This window comes from Leuciscus leuciscus (assembly GCF_965113295.1).
Source record: "Leuciscus leuciscus genome assembly, chromosome: 7".
In the NCBI taxonomy this organism is placed as follows: Eukaryota; Metazoa; Chordata; class Actinopteri; order Cypriniformes; family Leuciscidae; genus Leuciscus; species Leuciscus leuciscus.
This window is the reverse complement of record NC_138731.1, coordinates 17,951,349-17,970,484: the sequence shown is the minus strand read 5'-3', so window position 1 is coordinate 17,970,484 and position 19,136 is coordinate 17,951,349. Positions and strand designations below refer to the sequence as shown.

The window sequence follows — 19,136 nt, the reverse complement described above, 5'->3', positions numbered from 1 at the left end:
TTAAATATACGACCACGTTGAATTTTAGCCCATACAAAATACAAGCACGGTTAATGCAACGTATTTTAATTTTTTTTTACTAAGGTTGAGACTGATCACAACCTGTAATTTTCACCATCCAGAATAAAATGTTCCGTTACAAATGTTTCCTTCGAAGGGAGAAAGACAAGTGTATTGGCAATAAAATTCACGAAACGACTATTGCTTCCGTAAATAAAGCCTTTATTTGTAACCAGTATTTATTACAGCAATATGATTCAAGTAAAAGCTAAACCAAGTAACAGAACATCATAACAGAAGAGTAAAGACATTCTGATCCGGAGACCTCCAGCAGCATGCACAAAAACCATAAACATGAGATCAACCTAATGCCCATTCATTCACTTCACATCGACTCCTATACAAACAATCTTATTCAGTCTCCAGAAGTTACAGTTTTGATTTACAAGACATCAGACAATAAGAACATAGAAAAATGAAAATAATTATCAAATTTGCCTAACACAAAGTGGTGTGTTTTAAGCAAGTCCGAACCACCATTATTTATTTACATTCTATATCGCATCTTGTTTCAATACAAGAAAAATACCAAGTAACCCTGTATGGGTGCAGTTCGGTTTACCAAACACACTTATTATTTGCTTTGTCAAATATTATTAATCATGCCTGCAAAACTCCCCACACACCGCAGAGATCATTGTGCCAAGAAGCAGAGCATGATTGATGAAGATCAAAGTCTCCGTGACTGTTGTAAACTATTGCAGTCACTAGGTGGCAACATAGCAGTAGATCAGACAAGAGAGCACCTGAATCTAGCACTTCAACTAAACCCAGAAATACTAAACTGCATGCAGTTTTTGAAAGAATGAAGTACATTCATTTAAATATATAAACCTCTATAAAATCAGATTTGCAAAGTAAACAAATCTACAAAGGGTGGTTAAATGACCTGTGAGATTACTAATCAATTACTAAACTGAGAATAACTAAAAATTAAGAGAGACCAAAGAAGAGCAAAATCAAGTAAACAGAGTACAAATCTGTTAGAATGACATGTAAAATTACATTGACTGGCTCTTACTTGTAAAAAAGAAAAAAAGCATAATTCTTTAAAACTGAGCTTGTCACTTGCCGAGAAATAAAAAAGAAAAAAAAGAACATGAAAAAAGAAAGAGACAGAGACACAGAGAGAGAGAGAGAGAGAGAGAGAGAGAGAGAGAGAGAGAGAGAGAGAGAGAGAGAGAGAGAGAGAGAGAAACAACAAGAACGCTTCACCATTGTGTTCCCACACTCCTGATCGTTCACTGCTCTTCAGACAGAGAGCACTCGGACAGCGAGCGTTCCCTCCTCTCACGTGTGGCCACGTAGTTCAGCAGGTCAATGGCTGTCACGACCCCAAACACCATCTGCCTCATCTTGGGCGATCCATTACTCACGTCTGTAAGACAGGAACTGCAATTTAGACTGCGGACACCATCCACTGCAATGACATCACAGCCTGCATTTACTGTACTTCATCTGCAACGGGTCCTGGGTTATTATCGGTAATTAAAACCATAATAAAAAAATAATAATAATAAAAAAACACTTTATTTGTAATAAACTAAATACTAACTGAAATAAAATATAAATAAATAGATAAAACAAACAGAGTATCTGAGAATATCTGAGATATTCTATTAACTCAGAATAAACCCCCTTCAGGCTGATGCAAGACCTCATCAACCTGTCGTTGGTTTATTCTAAGATAACAACCGGCCGGATGAACATGAGCGATTTTTATTAACTAAAATTAAGTAAGGGATAATGTACAAGTTAGTTTACACTTACAGTGCATTAACTGTTTTAACAAATACAAATTTCAATCTTAATGTAAATGTTGAAATTAACATTAACTAAGGTAATGAATGCTGTACAAGTATTGTTCATGTTAATGTAGTTAACTAATTTCTAATTTTAACAAATTAAACCTTATTGTAAACGGTGTTGGGGGTAATGCATTTACAAGTAACAAGATTTATGTCATTATATAAAAAAAAATTTCCAAGTAACACATTACTTTTAAATTTACAACAAAATATCGGACTTATTTTTCAAACAAGTAACGCAAGTTACTTTGCTTCCCCATTTATTGACTGACAACTCTCCTGTCCCCATGTTGAGAGAAATGTGTGTAAACATGGGAGTATTCCTCAAATTGAATAAAAACTGCGAAATGCAAACTCAATATGCAAATGCAAACCTGCAATAATTAAATATGTTAAATTACACAAGTATACTTTATGTATTTTATCTCACTTTATTAACCAATGTCTTTGCCGATGACCTTCAATGATCCAATTCAACCATGCGAATAAGCAAACATGACTTTAGATAAACCACATTTTTTCTCCTGCGTCCCATTCTCCTGCGATCCAGAATGGCAGCACAGCTGAAAGGTTTGTTTGAGCTGCACCCTCTACTTTACAGATGTGAATTTGCATTCCCTTCAGCCTGAGGCTTATTAATTTCACTTTGTGTAAAAGGCCCAGCCTAGATGAGAAAAAGTAACGCAACATTTTAAAGCATTACTTTTAAAAATAACTTTCCCCAACACTGATTGTAAAGTACTACCACAAAAACTATACAAGTATGTCAGTGATGCTACATGTAATGTACATGTAATAATAACATTATTATTTTCATTTACAATAATGATGTTGTGAAAGTAACAAAAACAGTCCCGCCCTGTATTCTTATGTAATGTTGGTTAACCTTAGCTAGAAAATGGAAAGTTCACAGTGGTGTCCTTCTAGCACTTGGCTGAGTATATGCCACAGCAGGTGTAATGTCCTTTTGCCACAAAGAGTAAATAGAGGGGCGCGGTGATCCGAAGTTCAGGAAAATACGTGTCCTGTATCACGATTTGGAGCTGTATTGCATTAAGCTCCATGAATAAGACTGTTGTTCCTGAATAGTGCTGTGTTTTGTAAGAAAACACTTTGTACATTTTGTAAAATACCTGTTAATTCGTCATGTGATGTAGATGCTAGACTACGACACTTCTTTGAAAATGTTTCACATTCACCAATGGTTTTGATTTAGGACCCAAACTTTACATTGTACATCAAGTGGTGACTCAATACATTACTAAATGTAATCTGTATTGAAGGGAGTCTAGGTCACATAGTGTCAATACCCTGGTATAACAGATAAATTATTGACTAGCGAATCTATTTTAATATACAGAGGTTTTGTTTTTTTTAAACCAGAGAACACAATCACAATGATTGACAGGTCAACAGATACCATTTACACGAGATGCTATTTGCACTATGCTATTTTAACTTAGTGTAAATAGCATCTATCGCTAAGAAAACATTGCAAAGAAAATGCATTCATGCTATTTTTACATAAGTGTAAATAGTAGTTAGATGCTATTTATACTTAAAATAGTGGCAGATACTATTTGCACCTCAGTGTTGTTGTGCATTAAATGGTATGCAATAATAGCAGTTTAAATTATTATAATTATTTAAATTATTAAATGGATGCTGCCTTATTGGGACAATAAAGCCCTCCCTACACCAAACCGATAAACTTTATTATTAAACGCGTTAGAAAAATGTATTTCCACTTTTTGACTATTTTCTTCATTTTTATTGAAAATAAATGCCTTTCCGACCTGATATGTGATGGGAAAAGGGAGTAGAGAGAGTTCGGCAAAAGGAGGATTTGAACTCGGGTCGAGTTGCGTCAGAACTTTCTGCCACGCTTCTTACCCCTACACTATTGCTACTGAGGACAATCCAGCTTTTTCCGTAATTCTGTCTGGCCCAACAAGACGTCAGTGGGCGGAGTTACTGTAAATAGCCTCTGTAAATGGACACTCCTTTTCAAAAGTTTGGAATTTTTTATATTTCTGAAAGAAGTCTTGGTAACACTACAATAAGGTTTCATTTGCTTACATTGTTTGTTCATCTTAGTCAATACATTAACAATAGTTGTTCATTCGTTAGTTCACAGTGCATTAACTAATGTTAACAAATACAACTTATACATTGTTAAAATCAATTGTAAATGTTGAAATTAACATTAACAAAGATTAATAAATGCTGTAGAAGTGCAGTTCATTAGTTCATGTTAACTAGTCAACTAATGTTAACTAATGAAACCTTATTGCAAAGTGTTACTGAAGTCTTTTTTGTTCAAGGCTGTATTTATTTGATCAAAAATACAGTACAAATAGTAACATTGAGAAATATTATTAATTTAAAATAACTGTTTTCTATTTGAATAGATTTTAAAATGCAATTTATTCCTGTGATGCAAAGCTGTATTTTCAGCATCATTACTCCAGTCTTCAGTGTCTCATGATCCTTCAGAAATCATTCTAAAATGCTGATTTTATGCTCAAGAAACAATTATTATTATTAGAGTGGTTACATTTTCATGGGTTTTCATGTTTAGAGGGACTTTCCATAGACAATTATTTTTATGTTACAAACTACAAACTAACCTAACCATCATAGAAACATTTTCTGCATTTTTAAAGGTGATTTATGATTCTTAAGCGGTTTTCCTCATGGAAAATGTGTGTGAAAATTATGGAAATTTTCCTCATGGAAAATTACATGTGTGTGTGTGTGTGTGTGTGTGAGGTCCTGGAAAACCCTGTGGGGAAATGTCCCCACAAAGATGACAATATCTGAAATCCTTGTCCTTGTGGGGACATTTCCCCAAGGGTTTTCCAGGACCTCACACACATGTAATGTTCGTGACTAAAAATAAGAAAATGGAGATTGGTTAGGGAGAAAGTAGAACAAAGACTTAAAGAACTTGACTTACACTGAATCTGTTCATGCACAACAAGGGCAAAATGGTCCGTCTCCAGGATACGTGAGAGTTTGCCCAGGTTATCAGTTAGGCGCACCTATAGGAAGACAGACAAGTTGACTATTGAGAGATCACATTACCTCTGCCAGTACTGGTTATTAAATAACACTCGGTGTACTGATATTTAATTGACATGTACAATTAACATATTATTTATTCAGCTATTATTTCCTTCTTCATCCAAGCCTCAGAAATTAAAACCGCAGAAAGTCTGCGCTATAGACAATCGTATAATTAGGTCCAAGTTACCCTCATTTAGAGCCAGATGGGAAATAAATTAAAAACACCACCACAACAACATGCACTTATAAGGATTTCCGATATCTCAAGGTTTATTTGAACAAATTGTGTGAATAGCCTACTTTTTCTTGAACCTTCGGCTGCATGTACAGAATGACAGAAAGGGGTGTGTGTTTGCGTGTGTGTGCCCACCTGTTTAAACTGTTTGTAGAGAACTTTGCTTATGGGATCAGATGGCCTAACCTTCCCAGCCAGAACCGACGAGAGCATGTTCCCCAACGTGACCATGCCCAGAATCTGCCTACAGGGAGAAAACCAGACACCAGACTGAGCCACACCTTCCTCCACTTATTTCTTCCTCCATCTGTTTGATCATTTAGCTATTTTTGGGTCAATAACATGACACTCTTTTTTTAGTCCAGATCTATTAAGTCTCAATCTTGGTCCTGGAAGACATCAGCACTGTACATTTCGGGTGTCTCCGTTGTCCGAAACACTTGGAGCCTCTAATGAGACGATGATACAAGTAAGGGAGACGTCAAATGAGCAGTGCTTGGGCACACAAATGTCCAGGATATCAGAATGTATGAAGCTACTCAAAATAACTAAATAATAATGAAACCATTTTTTACCAATTATGAAAGTTTTCAATATCTGAATTAATTTGTAATAATTTTAGAAAAAATATTTATACATAAAATAATAAAGTACTATTAATATTAGGGCTGGACGAAAAAATTGATTTTTCGATTAATTGTTTTTTAAAATGTGGTCGATTCAAAATCGATTCTCAAAGGCCACAAATCGATTTTTTTTCCATGTTTATTTATCCATCACCCAAAAGCCAGTATTACTTTTCCTACACTGTTCATAGGCTTGCAGCCTCCATGTTGCAGCTAATGCTGTGAGATTTTATGTTTCTTTTATCTTAAACATAAAATAACCTGATCCTGTTTGATCAAGGCATGCGACTGTTCTGACTTGTCCAATTTTCAGCATCAATTATTCATCTTGCATCAAAATCCTGTCTATTCATTGTATGCATTTGAAATATAGAGTCAGGTTCTGTTTTAATGAACCCAAGTGCACCTAAAATAAAAAGTTTAAGAGTTCTTAATTTCTTTTTATTAATTAACCACTTGTAAACTTATGTTCACTGTTTTTTATTTATATAAATATAGGATTTGTAATTAAATCTATATTCACTGAGTCGAATCGAGAATCGAAACGGAATCGAATTGAGAGCTTGCGAATCGAAATGGAACATCTGAATCGATACCCAGCCCTAATTAATATATAATTAATTACATGCATACACAAACAACATTTCTGGTGGGGCAAAAAGGCGTTCAAAGAAAATATTTTCAACAGAAATGAAAAGAAATTGCATGAAAAGAATCATTCAAATCCAACTATTTTATTAATAGCGTTATCATTTTATTTTATTAAAATTAAACAGAAGCATTTTAAATATTTGTTTTCATACTGTGTATCAATATCAGTAACTTAAAGCCACACCGCGGAACTTTTGCGGGCGCTAGGGGCGCTAGACCTGTAACTTTCACGTCTAGCGCCCCTAGAGGCCACAAGCGCCGCAGCACTGTCGCAAAAGTCTGCTCCATGAGTATATCAGAGCCTATGGTCACGTGATGGCCGTAAAGCGATACGTTCTCCAGGTCACATGACCTGGCCAACGACGGTCCGTCTTCTCCAAACTTACATAGGCGGTATTTCAAGAGGGCAGCCCCGCTCGGAGCATTAATAGTGTCAAACGCTGTATATTGGCCTGAGGAATCATTTAAAATAACTTGTATGCGTCAACTCTTTAGGTCACAAAGTCCACGGTGTGGCTTTAAATATAAGATATTTTGACCTTTTTATAACATGGCAAGGTTAGTTCAAAAGTTTTTCAGCTGTCGAATGGAATACCCTAAGAAAAGTTCGATTTTTGTAAAATATGACCTAAATATATATTTAGAAATAAAAAATAAATTTAAAAAACGTGTTCAAATGTATAATAAAAAAATAAAAATAAAATAAAAAAACTTACAAATATAGTGGAAAACAATGATAAAATATTTTTTGGAATGATATGTAATAAGAACATGGCTCCTTTTTTAGACAAGGTTTTTGAACGATTCCACCTCCTCATTGTTTCAGATATCTTTATTAACGCAGTACATAATAGGTTTCTGAATGAATGACCTACCCGGCGTCATCCACCACGGGTGCTTGGTCAAAGGCCTTCTCTTTCAAGATCTGAATGGTCTTCTTGATGGACACTAAAGGCAGCACAGTCAGGGGGGCGGAGAGTCTGAGTTCCTGCAGAGTCAGATTCCACCACCTACCGAGAGATGAGGGCAGGGAGAAAGACAGTAAAAGCTCACGGTAAGATGACACACATACAGAGTAATCTGGGAGAGTGAACATGCCTCCACATATAGAAGCTTAACTGTATCAGTAATGCAGCCTAGTGTAATAACAGATGCAGAGAGAGACTATATTTGCAGATGATATCAGAGTGTAAATAACAACATGTGTACGTGTGTATACACTCACCATTGCTTCTTGACAACAAGATCTTCCTCACTCAGGAAGCCCTTTTCACACATCCACTTGTCACTAAGAAATTTAGACCTAAGGGGGAGAACAAAGCATTTAGGCCAAGCCTAAGAGTGTACTAACATGTAGCCTACTGAATATCATTTTTTTTAATAAATCTGAAATATAGTATACAACGATAAACAGTTCAGACCACAGTTTCAAAAGCATGGTACATTGTCGTCACATGACTCACGCTGAACTATGATTACATTACCAAGCGGCTTTTCAGTTATGTGGGCGTTCATCATCATGCGCCTTACGTTTCCAAATGCATGTTATAAGTGACTCAGACTCATATCAGATGCAGAGAGGAGTTCATGTAGAACAGCATTACTGTAAACAGTTGCTCTGAGACACTGGATCACAAGCTGCTCACATGCAACTGAACACAGCTCAAACACCCAGCGTACATTTTTAATTCCATGTGATTTTATAATCACACTAAGCTGTATCGTGATTTTGGTTTATTTAGATCAATAGTGCAACCCTAAGAAACAATATCCAACACAGTGGGAAATACATTTGAGGAACAAGCATGCAGTATTGGGGAGTATTTAACTAAAAGTAGTTTTTTTCCTGAAATCCCTATTTGTTTCTCAAAAAAAGTATGTTTTAGTAAATTGGTTATTTTAGATGCTTTATGTAAATTAAATGTGTGTGTGTGCGCTCGTGTGTGCATGTATAAAAATACTGATTAACAGCTGCTGTTCGTCACAATGTTTTTGGACTATTATAAAAAGGTGTGTGTTCTCTAGTTTTATTAGTTGTAAGTAGTGTAAATGTATCTGTTTAAACATCATCCTAAAATCCTTGTTGGTTTTGTTTTGAATAGTTATACATTGGTAAAAGATATTTCCTCTAAAAGAATCAACTACATTGATACGGTTTGTACAGCTAACTGACTAATTTAACCACTATCTTAAGATTAGCATAGTTCAGTAGACAATAAATAGCTTGTATTTTGGGAAGCTAAAGCTTTAAAGCAGATTCTCAATTCTGGTAGAACGGTGGCATACAGTTCTGAACATACCGGCTGTCTAGGGTTAAGTCTAAAACATCACAATAGAATTGCTGTTGCTTAATCTACCAGGCAACACAAAACACACATTCACATCACAGCTAAGCACACTAGAATGCTGGGAACACCGAAACCTACATGTAGTTGCGGATGGAGTCGGGAAGGATCACCACACAGCGCTGGCCTTCCTTCAGCTCTTTGGCTACATGCACTGCTGCAGACATGGCTGTGCCTGAACTACCACCTATAAAGAGTGATAGAGAACAGACTTTAGATACACACTTAGTTTCACACACATTAAATGTGAGAGATGTATTATGAGTCACATACCGCACAGAAGACCCTCCTCTCTGATGAGCATACGAGACATGGCAAATGACTCTTCATCATTGGACTTGTACCAACTATCCACTACCTGAGACAGAAAATTTGGTTAACAAAAAGAAAAGTATGAATTAAGTGTGACATCAAAATAGGGGTGGTCGACATGACCAAATTCTTATTTCATATATATATATTTATGTATGTAATAAGAAAAAAAAGAAGCAAAATTACTAACAATAGGACACATACAATAATGAATTAAATATGAATTAAACAAATAAAATTTCTCAACTACAATAGGTTTATTGAACATGTAGATAATAATCAAATGTAAAAATAAAATAATTATTTACTGTATTAATTAAATAAAAATGTTAAGGCAAAAAAAAAACACACATTATCCAGTCAAGAGCAGCAAGTTATTTTCTCTTTTGTTTGATTCTCATTAATTACAGAGCAAGATGTAGGTATATTAGACTTTAAGACCAAACCCCAACTGTTTACTTTCACTTGAGACATCACTGGCTGTGTTTACATGAATACTTCACATGATGGGCATTTTTACAATTGCGTGTCTTCGACCATTTAAGCGCAATAAGACATGAAAGAGGACTGAATTCGCGATCACATGCTGAGAGATACAGCTTTATGTGCACACGCTTACGCTGGTTGTCTTTTCACTACTTATTTTGCTTTTTAACATCGCATGTACTCTGCTTTCTCTGTGCGCACTTTAGCAGCGTGCCAGTCAGAACAAGGTCCTTTTCAGGATATATTACACTTATAACTCTTTTTAAAATCAAGCATATCCCACTCTTTATATTCTCATTCATGCATTTCTTCTATTGAAGTGTCAATAGTGCTATATATTTACATACCGCGATATACACAATATAACAAAATCTCTAACGATAGACATTTAATACCGTGGTATTTTTGTACCGTAATATTTAAATTTAGTGCAAAATATATGTCATTAAAGCTGGATTTAAAAAATAAATACATTTAAATCGCTAGGTTCGGTGTTAAAAATAATAGTGTGAATGCCAAGTGAACCAGGACTAAATGCATTATTTTCTTTTTTGGTCCGGACCAAAAGAACCGAACTACAAGAGTGAACACATCCTTATTTACTATTGTCTCTACTATGGCTTAAAACAATATGTATCCAAGTACTTCATGATTTGAATATCTGAAAAAGATTTAAATAACTGTGCATCCTTTCGAAGTAGCTTATCTCTATACAAATATGACAATAGGTCGGATGGCAACCACGGGAAAGGAATGACAGTTTTAGGAGATAACATTTAAGGTGGGTCACGGCAAGGTCATTTGCCATCAATAAACATCAAGTGTCATTTCAACTACATCAAAACCTACTCTGCAAGTACACACTTACAGATCTGTCCAGAACAGTGGGGATGAAGTCATATCCGATGCCCTCCACCTCATACTGAGTCTTATCAGTCTTATTCAGTTCCTCCGGCTCAGCAAGGATGGATCCCTCAGGATCCACTCCAACTATCTGAGGAACAAAGACAAACACATTATAGGTGGTGTAAAAATAAATGTAAGTGGAAACAAGTGTCTCTCCAAACAAAGTATTGATTATTCAGAATTCTTTTGAGTAATAACTATGATGTGAACAAATAATAATAAAAAAAAAGAAGAATACTTTAAGAAATAGTAATAAAATATAATGCCAAAATACTTAAATCAGGTAAAATCAGATAAATAAATAAATAGAAGAAAACATGTTCATTGACAGCTGTATCAGAATTCATGAACTGATCTGAGTCTCACCTTTATGTTGGGGCATCTCTCCTTCAGCTTGCGGGCGATACCAGTGATGGTGCCACCAGTGCCAGCTCCAGCCACCAGCATGTCTAGTTTACCTACAGGGGGCAAACACAAATACATGGCTTCAAAATTAGTCATATGCAGTGATTCTTGACCTTTTTTACCTTTTCTTTTGTCAATATTTGAAGGCCCTATTATCTAGGCCATATTATCTGATCAGTTGTGTATGTAAATCAATAATATGTAATATGACTAAATTTTAGGGCTGGATAAAAAATATATATATTGATTTCTCAATTTTAATCAATTCTCATTTTGAAGAACCAATATCAAATTCTTAAATCCCAAGAATTCCTCTTTTAGTCTATGCGGAGTAGAAACAATGTAATTATAAAGTTAGTATACCTTTTTCATTATGAACATTCCTTGGGTGTAATTTAAGTGTTTGTGTACAAATCATTACATTTTTTGACCTTCAATATTATAGTGTAGTACCAACTGACTTCCTGTATAGTTTATAACATTAGTTTTCCTTGAGAAAATTGGCCATGTACAGTATCTGATTTATATTAAAATTAATCGACATTGAATTGAAAGCTTGAGAATCAAAATGGAGAAATTTGTGTATTTGTTTCACAACCCAGCCCTACTAAACTTAAATAATTGTAACTTATATGTAACTTTAACTTATTTGAGCTTCCTGGTTGAGAACCAATGGTAAATTATGAGCTTTTTCATTAAAACAATCCAATTGACTGAAGCGAGAGGTTAATGATTAATTTAGAAAAAGCCACAAAGTTGCTTCCAGACAAATTCAGCAGTTACCGTCACACTGCTCCAGAATCTCCTCTGCAGTGGTGTCGTAGTGGGCCAGGGGGTTGCTGGGATTACGGTACTGGTCCAGAATGTGAGCATTAGGAATCTCATTCTTCAAACGCCAAGCCACACCCACATGAGACTCAGGGGAGTCAAAACGGGCAGAGGTAGGGGTACGAACAATCTCTGCACCCAGAGCACGGAGCACGTCCACCTGGGAGCATGTGAGGACACGAAACACGACTATTCAAACACACATTCCCACGCACTACAAATATTGACAGAATTCTTCAGAAATCGAGTGGATTCACACCCACACCATATTTTTTCATAATTTCACCTTTTCCATGCTCATCTTTTCAGGCATGACAATGATGCAACGATAACCTTTTACTGCTGCTGCCAGGGCAAGTCCAATACCTGAGAAACAAAACATTTATTCATTTAGCAGACACTTACCCAAAATTCAGTTAGCTTCAAGTGCTAGCAATATCAGGTTTCAAACATTGTCCAGAAAAGTACAAACTAGAACAAGGAGGGATATAAGAAAAAGTGAGCATAGAAAAACATTAGATTTTTTCTTATCAATCAGCCTCTATCACTATTTAAGATCAATAATATTCACTAGTTCATTGATTAGTAAGTGTTAGAACACTTAGCAGACAGACACTTTTGTACAGTAATTCTTTGACTTTGGTCCCATACTAGTTGGCACATGACATGTTTAACTGGTCCTTCAGCATTCCAGCGTCCAGATTAAACGGAATGGAACAGAGGCTGTTTCTCAACATGGCACAGTTAAAAACGATTAGTACTTTCTTTCAATAAAAATATTAAAAGACATGTTGAGAATAAGTATTATTGTGCCACTGCCAAATGGTGCGCACAAACACACACACACACCTGTGTTTCCAGATGTGGGTTCAATGATAGTGTCTCCAGGTTTAAGGACGCCGTCTTGCTCAGCATCCTCTACCATTCGCAGACTGATTCGGTCCTTCACGCTTCCACCGGCATTGAAGAACTCGCATTTCGCCACTAGACAATGATTGAAAGACCAAAAAAATTAAAACACAGACATTCACAACTTCGTAAACCATCTTTTCCATTTAGGTATGTTGTCAATTCCAAGTCATCAGCTTGTCCCTTAGATTATACATACAAACATCACTGTATGTATAGTTTCTTTATAATAGGAGTGTATGGGGCAGAAGCAAATTTAATTTTTTGATTAATTAACATTTCAGTCCAAAAATGTGCTTTAGCTTTACAGGTAAATCAGTGGTTCTTAACCCACTAGGGGCCCTCAATAAATTTCCAATGGGGTTTCCAACCACACATGCAAATATGTGAAATATGCACCAACTCAGATGCAATTAGTCAGCTAATTCTATGCCTGTATTGCCAAAGCCTATCGGCTCAACTGGCCAAAGGGTAATCTTGTTCACATGAAATTGCAAGACATATTGAATCCCCATTATAAAGCTCATTAAAACATTTAGGATCAAAAGGCTTTGACTTCCACACAATAACACTTTCAAACAATGTTCGTTAAACCAAAGAGGGGCTTAACTACAGCCCTGCGACACTTTTGACCCAAGCGACTAAACTCGCTCACCTTTCACAAAAGAAAAGAATGACTGCCGCCATTTTGTGAGCCTGGTTCTGTCAAAGAATGCACTGAGTTTCAATTTAGGTCCTTGAGTACATTCTGACAGAAAGTTTTTGTTCCAAACCAAAACAAAATATACAATGCAACAACCTGGCCATGTGAGGTATGCATGTGCTGCAACACACAATGCATTCCTCTCTGCACTACTAAGTGGTATTTTGAAGGCCTCTGATTTTATCTGAAGAAGATAATTGTACTTTCCAGCAGATCCAGCCATCTTTAGAATTTTGTATTTGAACTTTCGTTTTTGCGGTAGCTCTGTATATTTTAATGGCATTGCTGTCGAAGAGTAATTAGCTGGTGAAATGGATTTACTTATTGTAGAGTTAACAAAAGTTATCATGAGCATTGTAATGTTTGAAGCGGATGTCATAACAAATGTCTTTAGACCAGGGAGATTTTAAAATGAGCTGTTCATTCATAAATCTTTAAGATCTTAACTTCGGTCTTCTGGTTTGTATTTCTACAGCATGAACACAACGAGTGCAGCGCTGAAAAGGGGCGGGGCTACATAAGATCTAAAGAATTTATAAAGTATTACAAAAACGAAACAAAGACTGGTCTTTAATTCCATCAGCCGTTCTTTTTTTTAAATCTTTAAAAAAATAAATAATTTCATTGGTGACTCCTGGATTCTGCGCTCTGTTAAGAATTTTTTTCCTTGTTCATTGTGGATGAGCATAAACTCGGAGTTTCAAACTCTGGGTTGACTGAATTAACTCCAGGCCATGCTACTGGAACCAATAACCGCAATTAAGGTTTGGGTTAATTTGAACCAAGAGTTCAACGTTTATGTAAAGGCAGGTTAACACTGGATTTCCTAGGATCTTCACTCATGAAAGTGTATCAGGGAGGTGCTCCATAAAACAGATTCATTCTTCCAACTATATGGCTGCATCCAAAATCACAGTAAGTACTTCAAAATAAGTTATTTGTGACCATTAAAAAAATCCATTCTATACAGTATGAATGCGTGAAGTATGGATGGATGTATTACATCTGTCATGTTGTCACTGTTACAGTTATGTGACCTACAGTGTCAGTTGCATTGCTTTGCTGCCATTCACAGCTTCTCTCCCATGGCCTCATGGGATAGTAAAGTGTCTATTGGATGCGTACTTCAGAATCTCAGCTGTAGTAATAGGTCACTGTTTGCCTACTATTTCATAAATTGTGAATTCAGACATACCATTTACATACAGTTTCTCGCCTACCATGTAGTAGAGAAGTATGCATATTCAGTGCTAGTGCAAGATGAGCATTTGTGGTTAAAAAATATAGAAATGACAGATCGTTTCGCTAGATAAGACCCTTATTCCTCGACTGGGATCGTGTAGAGCCCTTTGAAGCTGCATTGAAACTGCAATTTGGACCTTCAAACCGTTGTACCCCATTGAAGTCCACTATATGGAGAAAAATCCTGGAATTTTTTCCTCAAAAACTTTAATTTATTTTCGACTGAAGAAAGACATGAACATCTTGGATGACGTGGGGGTGAGTAAATTATCAGGAAATTTTTATTCTGAAGTGAGCTACTCCTTTAACTAAGTGCATGTGATTTAAGTAAATAAATCGGTTCATGCACTCAAAATGCTTGAAAGAACTGTGACTCAGTACGGTCAGTCTAGGAACGTTTGCTTCTTCACGTCCTCAATCAGCTGAGAAGAGCGAAACCCAACACCTGCATTCCTCATTCCAGAACTCGACCCCTTACTTCCAATGCAGACACACGTGCCGATACATGCACTTTACAGGCTGTCCTTAAATGATCTTGTGCTCTTAAAACAGGTCGGAAGACACATCCTCTGCACACGTATTTTACAGATACTCACAAAGCTCACACTTGAGGCCAAAAGCATTGGGAATCTTGTTCATGCGGACCATTGGGGTATCTCCAATCTTGCTTAAGATGTTGGGGAGGACACTGGGTGTCTCGGTCCTGTGAGAAAAGGGAGCACGTCAAGCGGTTACACGTGCATTACCACAAACACACATTAAGGTAAACGTCAATCATAAAATAACCACAACGGGACAGACTGAATCACTGTGACTCTGCAGACTGTGACATTGAATTATGTGGGTGGTAAAAGTGTGGTCATTCACTATTACATTTCTAGATGAGTCATTCTTCCTGAAAAATCACTGTTGTTAAACAGGAGTTACTAGAATGGTCATGACATGACTATTCATGTGTAGAAAGAAAGCAGATTTTTAAAAGTTTTCTGGCTTTACTTTAAAGTTTCTCCTTTGTTGGCAACAGGTTTTATTTTTATATTGTGCAGTATAGTTTATTTAAAAGCATTTTTTTTTTTTATTATAATTTAGAACCTCAATGTTCACACACATATGCATTCAATAGCAACAAATATAAATTAGCAGCGGTAGAAGGCTGTGTAGGGAAATACATCAAGTGCCAGAACACAGTTTGATTTTAAAACATCCTGCTTCATGTTAAAACAACCCTATGCCCTAACCACTAAACCCACTCTTAAAGGGTTAGTTCACCCAAAAATGAAAACTGTCATCATTTACCCAAACCAGTATAAATATTCTTGTTCTGCTGAACACAAAGGAAGATATTTTGAAGAATGTTTGTGACCAAACAGTTACTGGTCCCCATTGACTTCCATAGTATGAAATAAATACTATGGAAGTCAGTGGTGCCCCACAATTGTATGGTTAATTGACATTATTGAAAATATCTTTCTTTGTGTTCAGCAGAACAAAGAAATAAAGGTTTATACAGAACAACTTGAGGGTGAGTAAATGATGACAGAATTTTTACTTTTGAGTAAACTATCCCTTTAAAATCTATGTACTGACTGACAAATATGAATTCTTAGGAAAGCATGTAACAGCTTGAAGGTGCTGCAATCTTACCGTTGGAAGTGGTTGTGGGGCGACTCAGTGTTTGGGTCACCGAGTTTCCAGGTGCATCTGCTGGGCAAATCTGGTCGAATCCATTTCCTCTCCATGGTGACCTCTGAGCCATTCTCCACGTGCTCTCCATTAATACTCTTCACATGGTGACTGTTTGTTTCATTCACATGGGCTGTGCCGTTCACATTTAACTTTTGTCCAGCATTTCCATTCGAGACGGCATCGACTTTCAGCTTGGCATCCATGTTGATGCCAGATTCTCCATTTGCAGCATTTGTGAGGACCTTGGCAGCATGTGGGCAGATGGAACCAGTCCCAACGGACTCTGAACTAGATGGTACTGATGGCATGGCTTACCTGAGAGGAAACATTTTAAGTGTCAGTCACCAGACTTTCCTTTGTACTTAATGTTTTACAGTGTCCGATCACCAAAGAACTGTTATAACCATTATTAGAAAACATTACACAACTATTCCGTCATAAATGTGGGCGTATCACTATAGAAGTTCATTCTGGTTTTCACTGTCATCCAAGTGCTTATCCCAAACCACTGTAGAACTACAAGTTCTATGAAAGTCTCAAACACCCTCCTAAAAGATAATTATAGTGCTTTACTTCATTGACGTATCTCAATGTGTGATAACACTTGCGTGCTTAAAGACAGTGAGAGGAAGAATACAAAACATTATCATTTAGAATGTGTACAAAAACACTCACTTCTTGATAACAATATCTATTAGATTAGACCTATAAATCTATATGGTCTCGATCGTCAAACATGAAGATAAAACAAACACCCTTATTTATTGCCTCAACTTCCTCCTGGTCAAAGCATGAGTAAGCAAAAGTTGATCCCTCATACAAAAAAATACAAAAACAACTTATGAGAAGGAGATGCAATGGAATCCAGGTGATATGGACAATTTTATCCCAGTGGAAAACTGCCACTGAATTTTCTTTCAGTTCTAATAGAAGCTGGAGATGTTTAGGTTTCTCTTCAGAACAGAGCAGCTGTACTTGTTCATATGCATACCTCGCGTGCTTGTAAATTTGCCAGGAAGGGACTCTTATGCAATGAACATTACAGTGATACACAACACCAACAAAGCCTTTCAGTCAAAAGTTTGCTTCGTGTACAAGCATTTCCAAAGAGGGGGGAAAAAATCCAAGCACTGAAATCAGGGATGTTTTGACTGTAGTTTTTACTACTAACGGCATGTTATCTCTGATCTCAATTGACAGCGTAATTAGTTAGCAGCTACATAATCATAGAAGAGTCATCCATACTCTGAAAATAAGCTACTGTAAACCCAACACAGTGAAATAAGAAACTTCTGCTTTCCACAGACAACCTTCAAGGAAGAGGGGTGTGGCTTTCTAGACTACAAATCATGTTTAGTCATGTCACAACACTGAAACAATATCTAAGAAAAAAAGTTCTCATCCATCTTCAAAAAATGTTCTCAACCTGAGGAAACGTATGACTAAACCAAAAAATTTGATAAGAAAAGAGCTGGTTAAAGGCCATCTCAAGAAATCTCTGTGATTTGAAATCCTATAATCTCTGAACAATTTTTATTTTATAAATTAAAAATTATAAACTCTTTAACAGCCGCTTTTATAATTGTATAATAACATACATGTAATAATAATAAATAAGCAAAGAGAGTTTTGGTGGGCTTTAAAATGAATCGCCAGTCATCCTGCTTAAATGATAGTGAATAATGAATAAAATAAAATAAAATAAATACTCAAATGAAATATAATTTGGAGATCTCCACCGCAGGTATATGTAGGTATGAGTTGTAAAACATGTAAGAGCATCACATTAATGAACGAACATGGTAAAGTATGCTGACGCAATCGCGTGGCTATTGCATTGTGTTCGCGCTGATCGTGATGCTGACGCAGGGGCTCGATTTCATCATGCGCGCGCCGCAGTCTCATCACTTACGACAGGCGGAATGTGAGAATTTAATTTTTTATATATATATATCATTTATGTGGAAAACTCTTCTGTGAAATGCAAGCGATTAGGACACGTTCCTCAGATACAAACAACAACATTGTGTAGTAATGTCGCAGATTGATGCGTTTACCGTGTCTTGGTCGTTATCAATAAAAGGGTTATCTTTATAGGGCTTAACGACTAAAATACGAACAGTCATTTTTACTCACCTGACTATCAGATAGAGACGAATTTGCGAGCCGTGGAGGTCCGATTACACAGATGACCTATCCGTATGTGAAAAGAAGTCGGCTTGCCAGCAGCTCACATGCGTTAAAGAGTCAATCTGGCGTCCAATCAGCTGACAGCATACCTTGTTGAGGTCGAGCGCTGATTTGCTGTTTGTTCTTTTCTCCTAACCAATGGAAATGTCGACATTTAGTCGTGCCCTCGTGCACAGAAAACATAAGGACAGTCCTGCTATGCTATGAGCTCAAGCTAGTGGATTGTGTTACTCAGGTGCACTTGACCAATTTATTTCTAACATAGTAAACTACCATCGGAGTATTGTAAGCCACTCTCACTATACTAAGTAAGAAACTAAAAATTAATCATTTTCAACGCTGAAATACGCGTATCATTACTTGCCTTGCAATAATGAGCGACTGGCTGTAAATTACATATTCCGAGATTAAAATATATTTGTTAATGTCGTCTTGTAGGTTTACTTAAAAATAGCCTGTTCAATTTTCCAAAAAGAAAAATAGCCCATAAAACCTATTGTCAACAATAACATCATAAATGTAAATATGTATTAATCTGCATAATTTAGCTGTTTCTATGGACAAGTTAGGTAACATACCTTCCTCTACTTTGTTGTCCCTCACCCAGCTCTTTGACCGGTTTGTTGCTCTTGCGAGCGAGGTTTTCATTTTCTTGTTTTTATTGAGGATCTCTAG

General features: G+C 36.4%; 1 protein-coding gene across 1 annotated transcript; it reads right to left on the bottom strand.

Annotated features, from left to right (window-relative positions):
* Window positions 1-201: 201 nt before the first annotated feature.
* cbsb (cystathionine beta-synthase b) lies at window positions 202-18,551 on the bottom strand. Its single transcript, XM_082175477.1, has 15 exons — window positions 18,408-18,551; window positions 16,230-16,586; window positions 15,182-15,288; window positions 12,581-12,715; window positions 12,018-12,097; window positions 11,687-11,891; window positions 10,865-10,956; window positions 10,461-10,586; window positions 9,068-9,152; window positions 8,876-8,981; window positions 7,675-7,752; window positions 7,325-7,459; window positions 5,308-5,416; window positions 4,828-4,912; window positions 202-1,438 (listed from the first exon to the last, which is right to left on the bottom strand). Exons 2-15 carry the CDS (start codon window positions 16,577-16,579, stop codon window positions 1,302-1,304), a joined length of 1,830 nt encoding a protein of 609 aa, XP_082031603.1. The 5' UTR covers window positions 16,580-16,586; window positions 18,408-18,551; the 3' UTR covers window positions 202-1,301.
* Window positions 18,552-19,136: the final 585 nt, after the last annotated feature.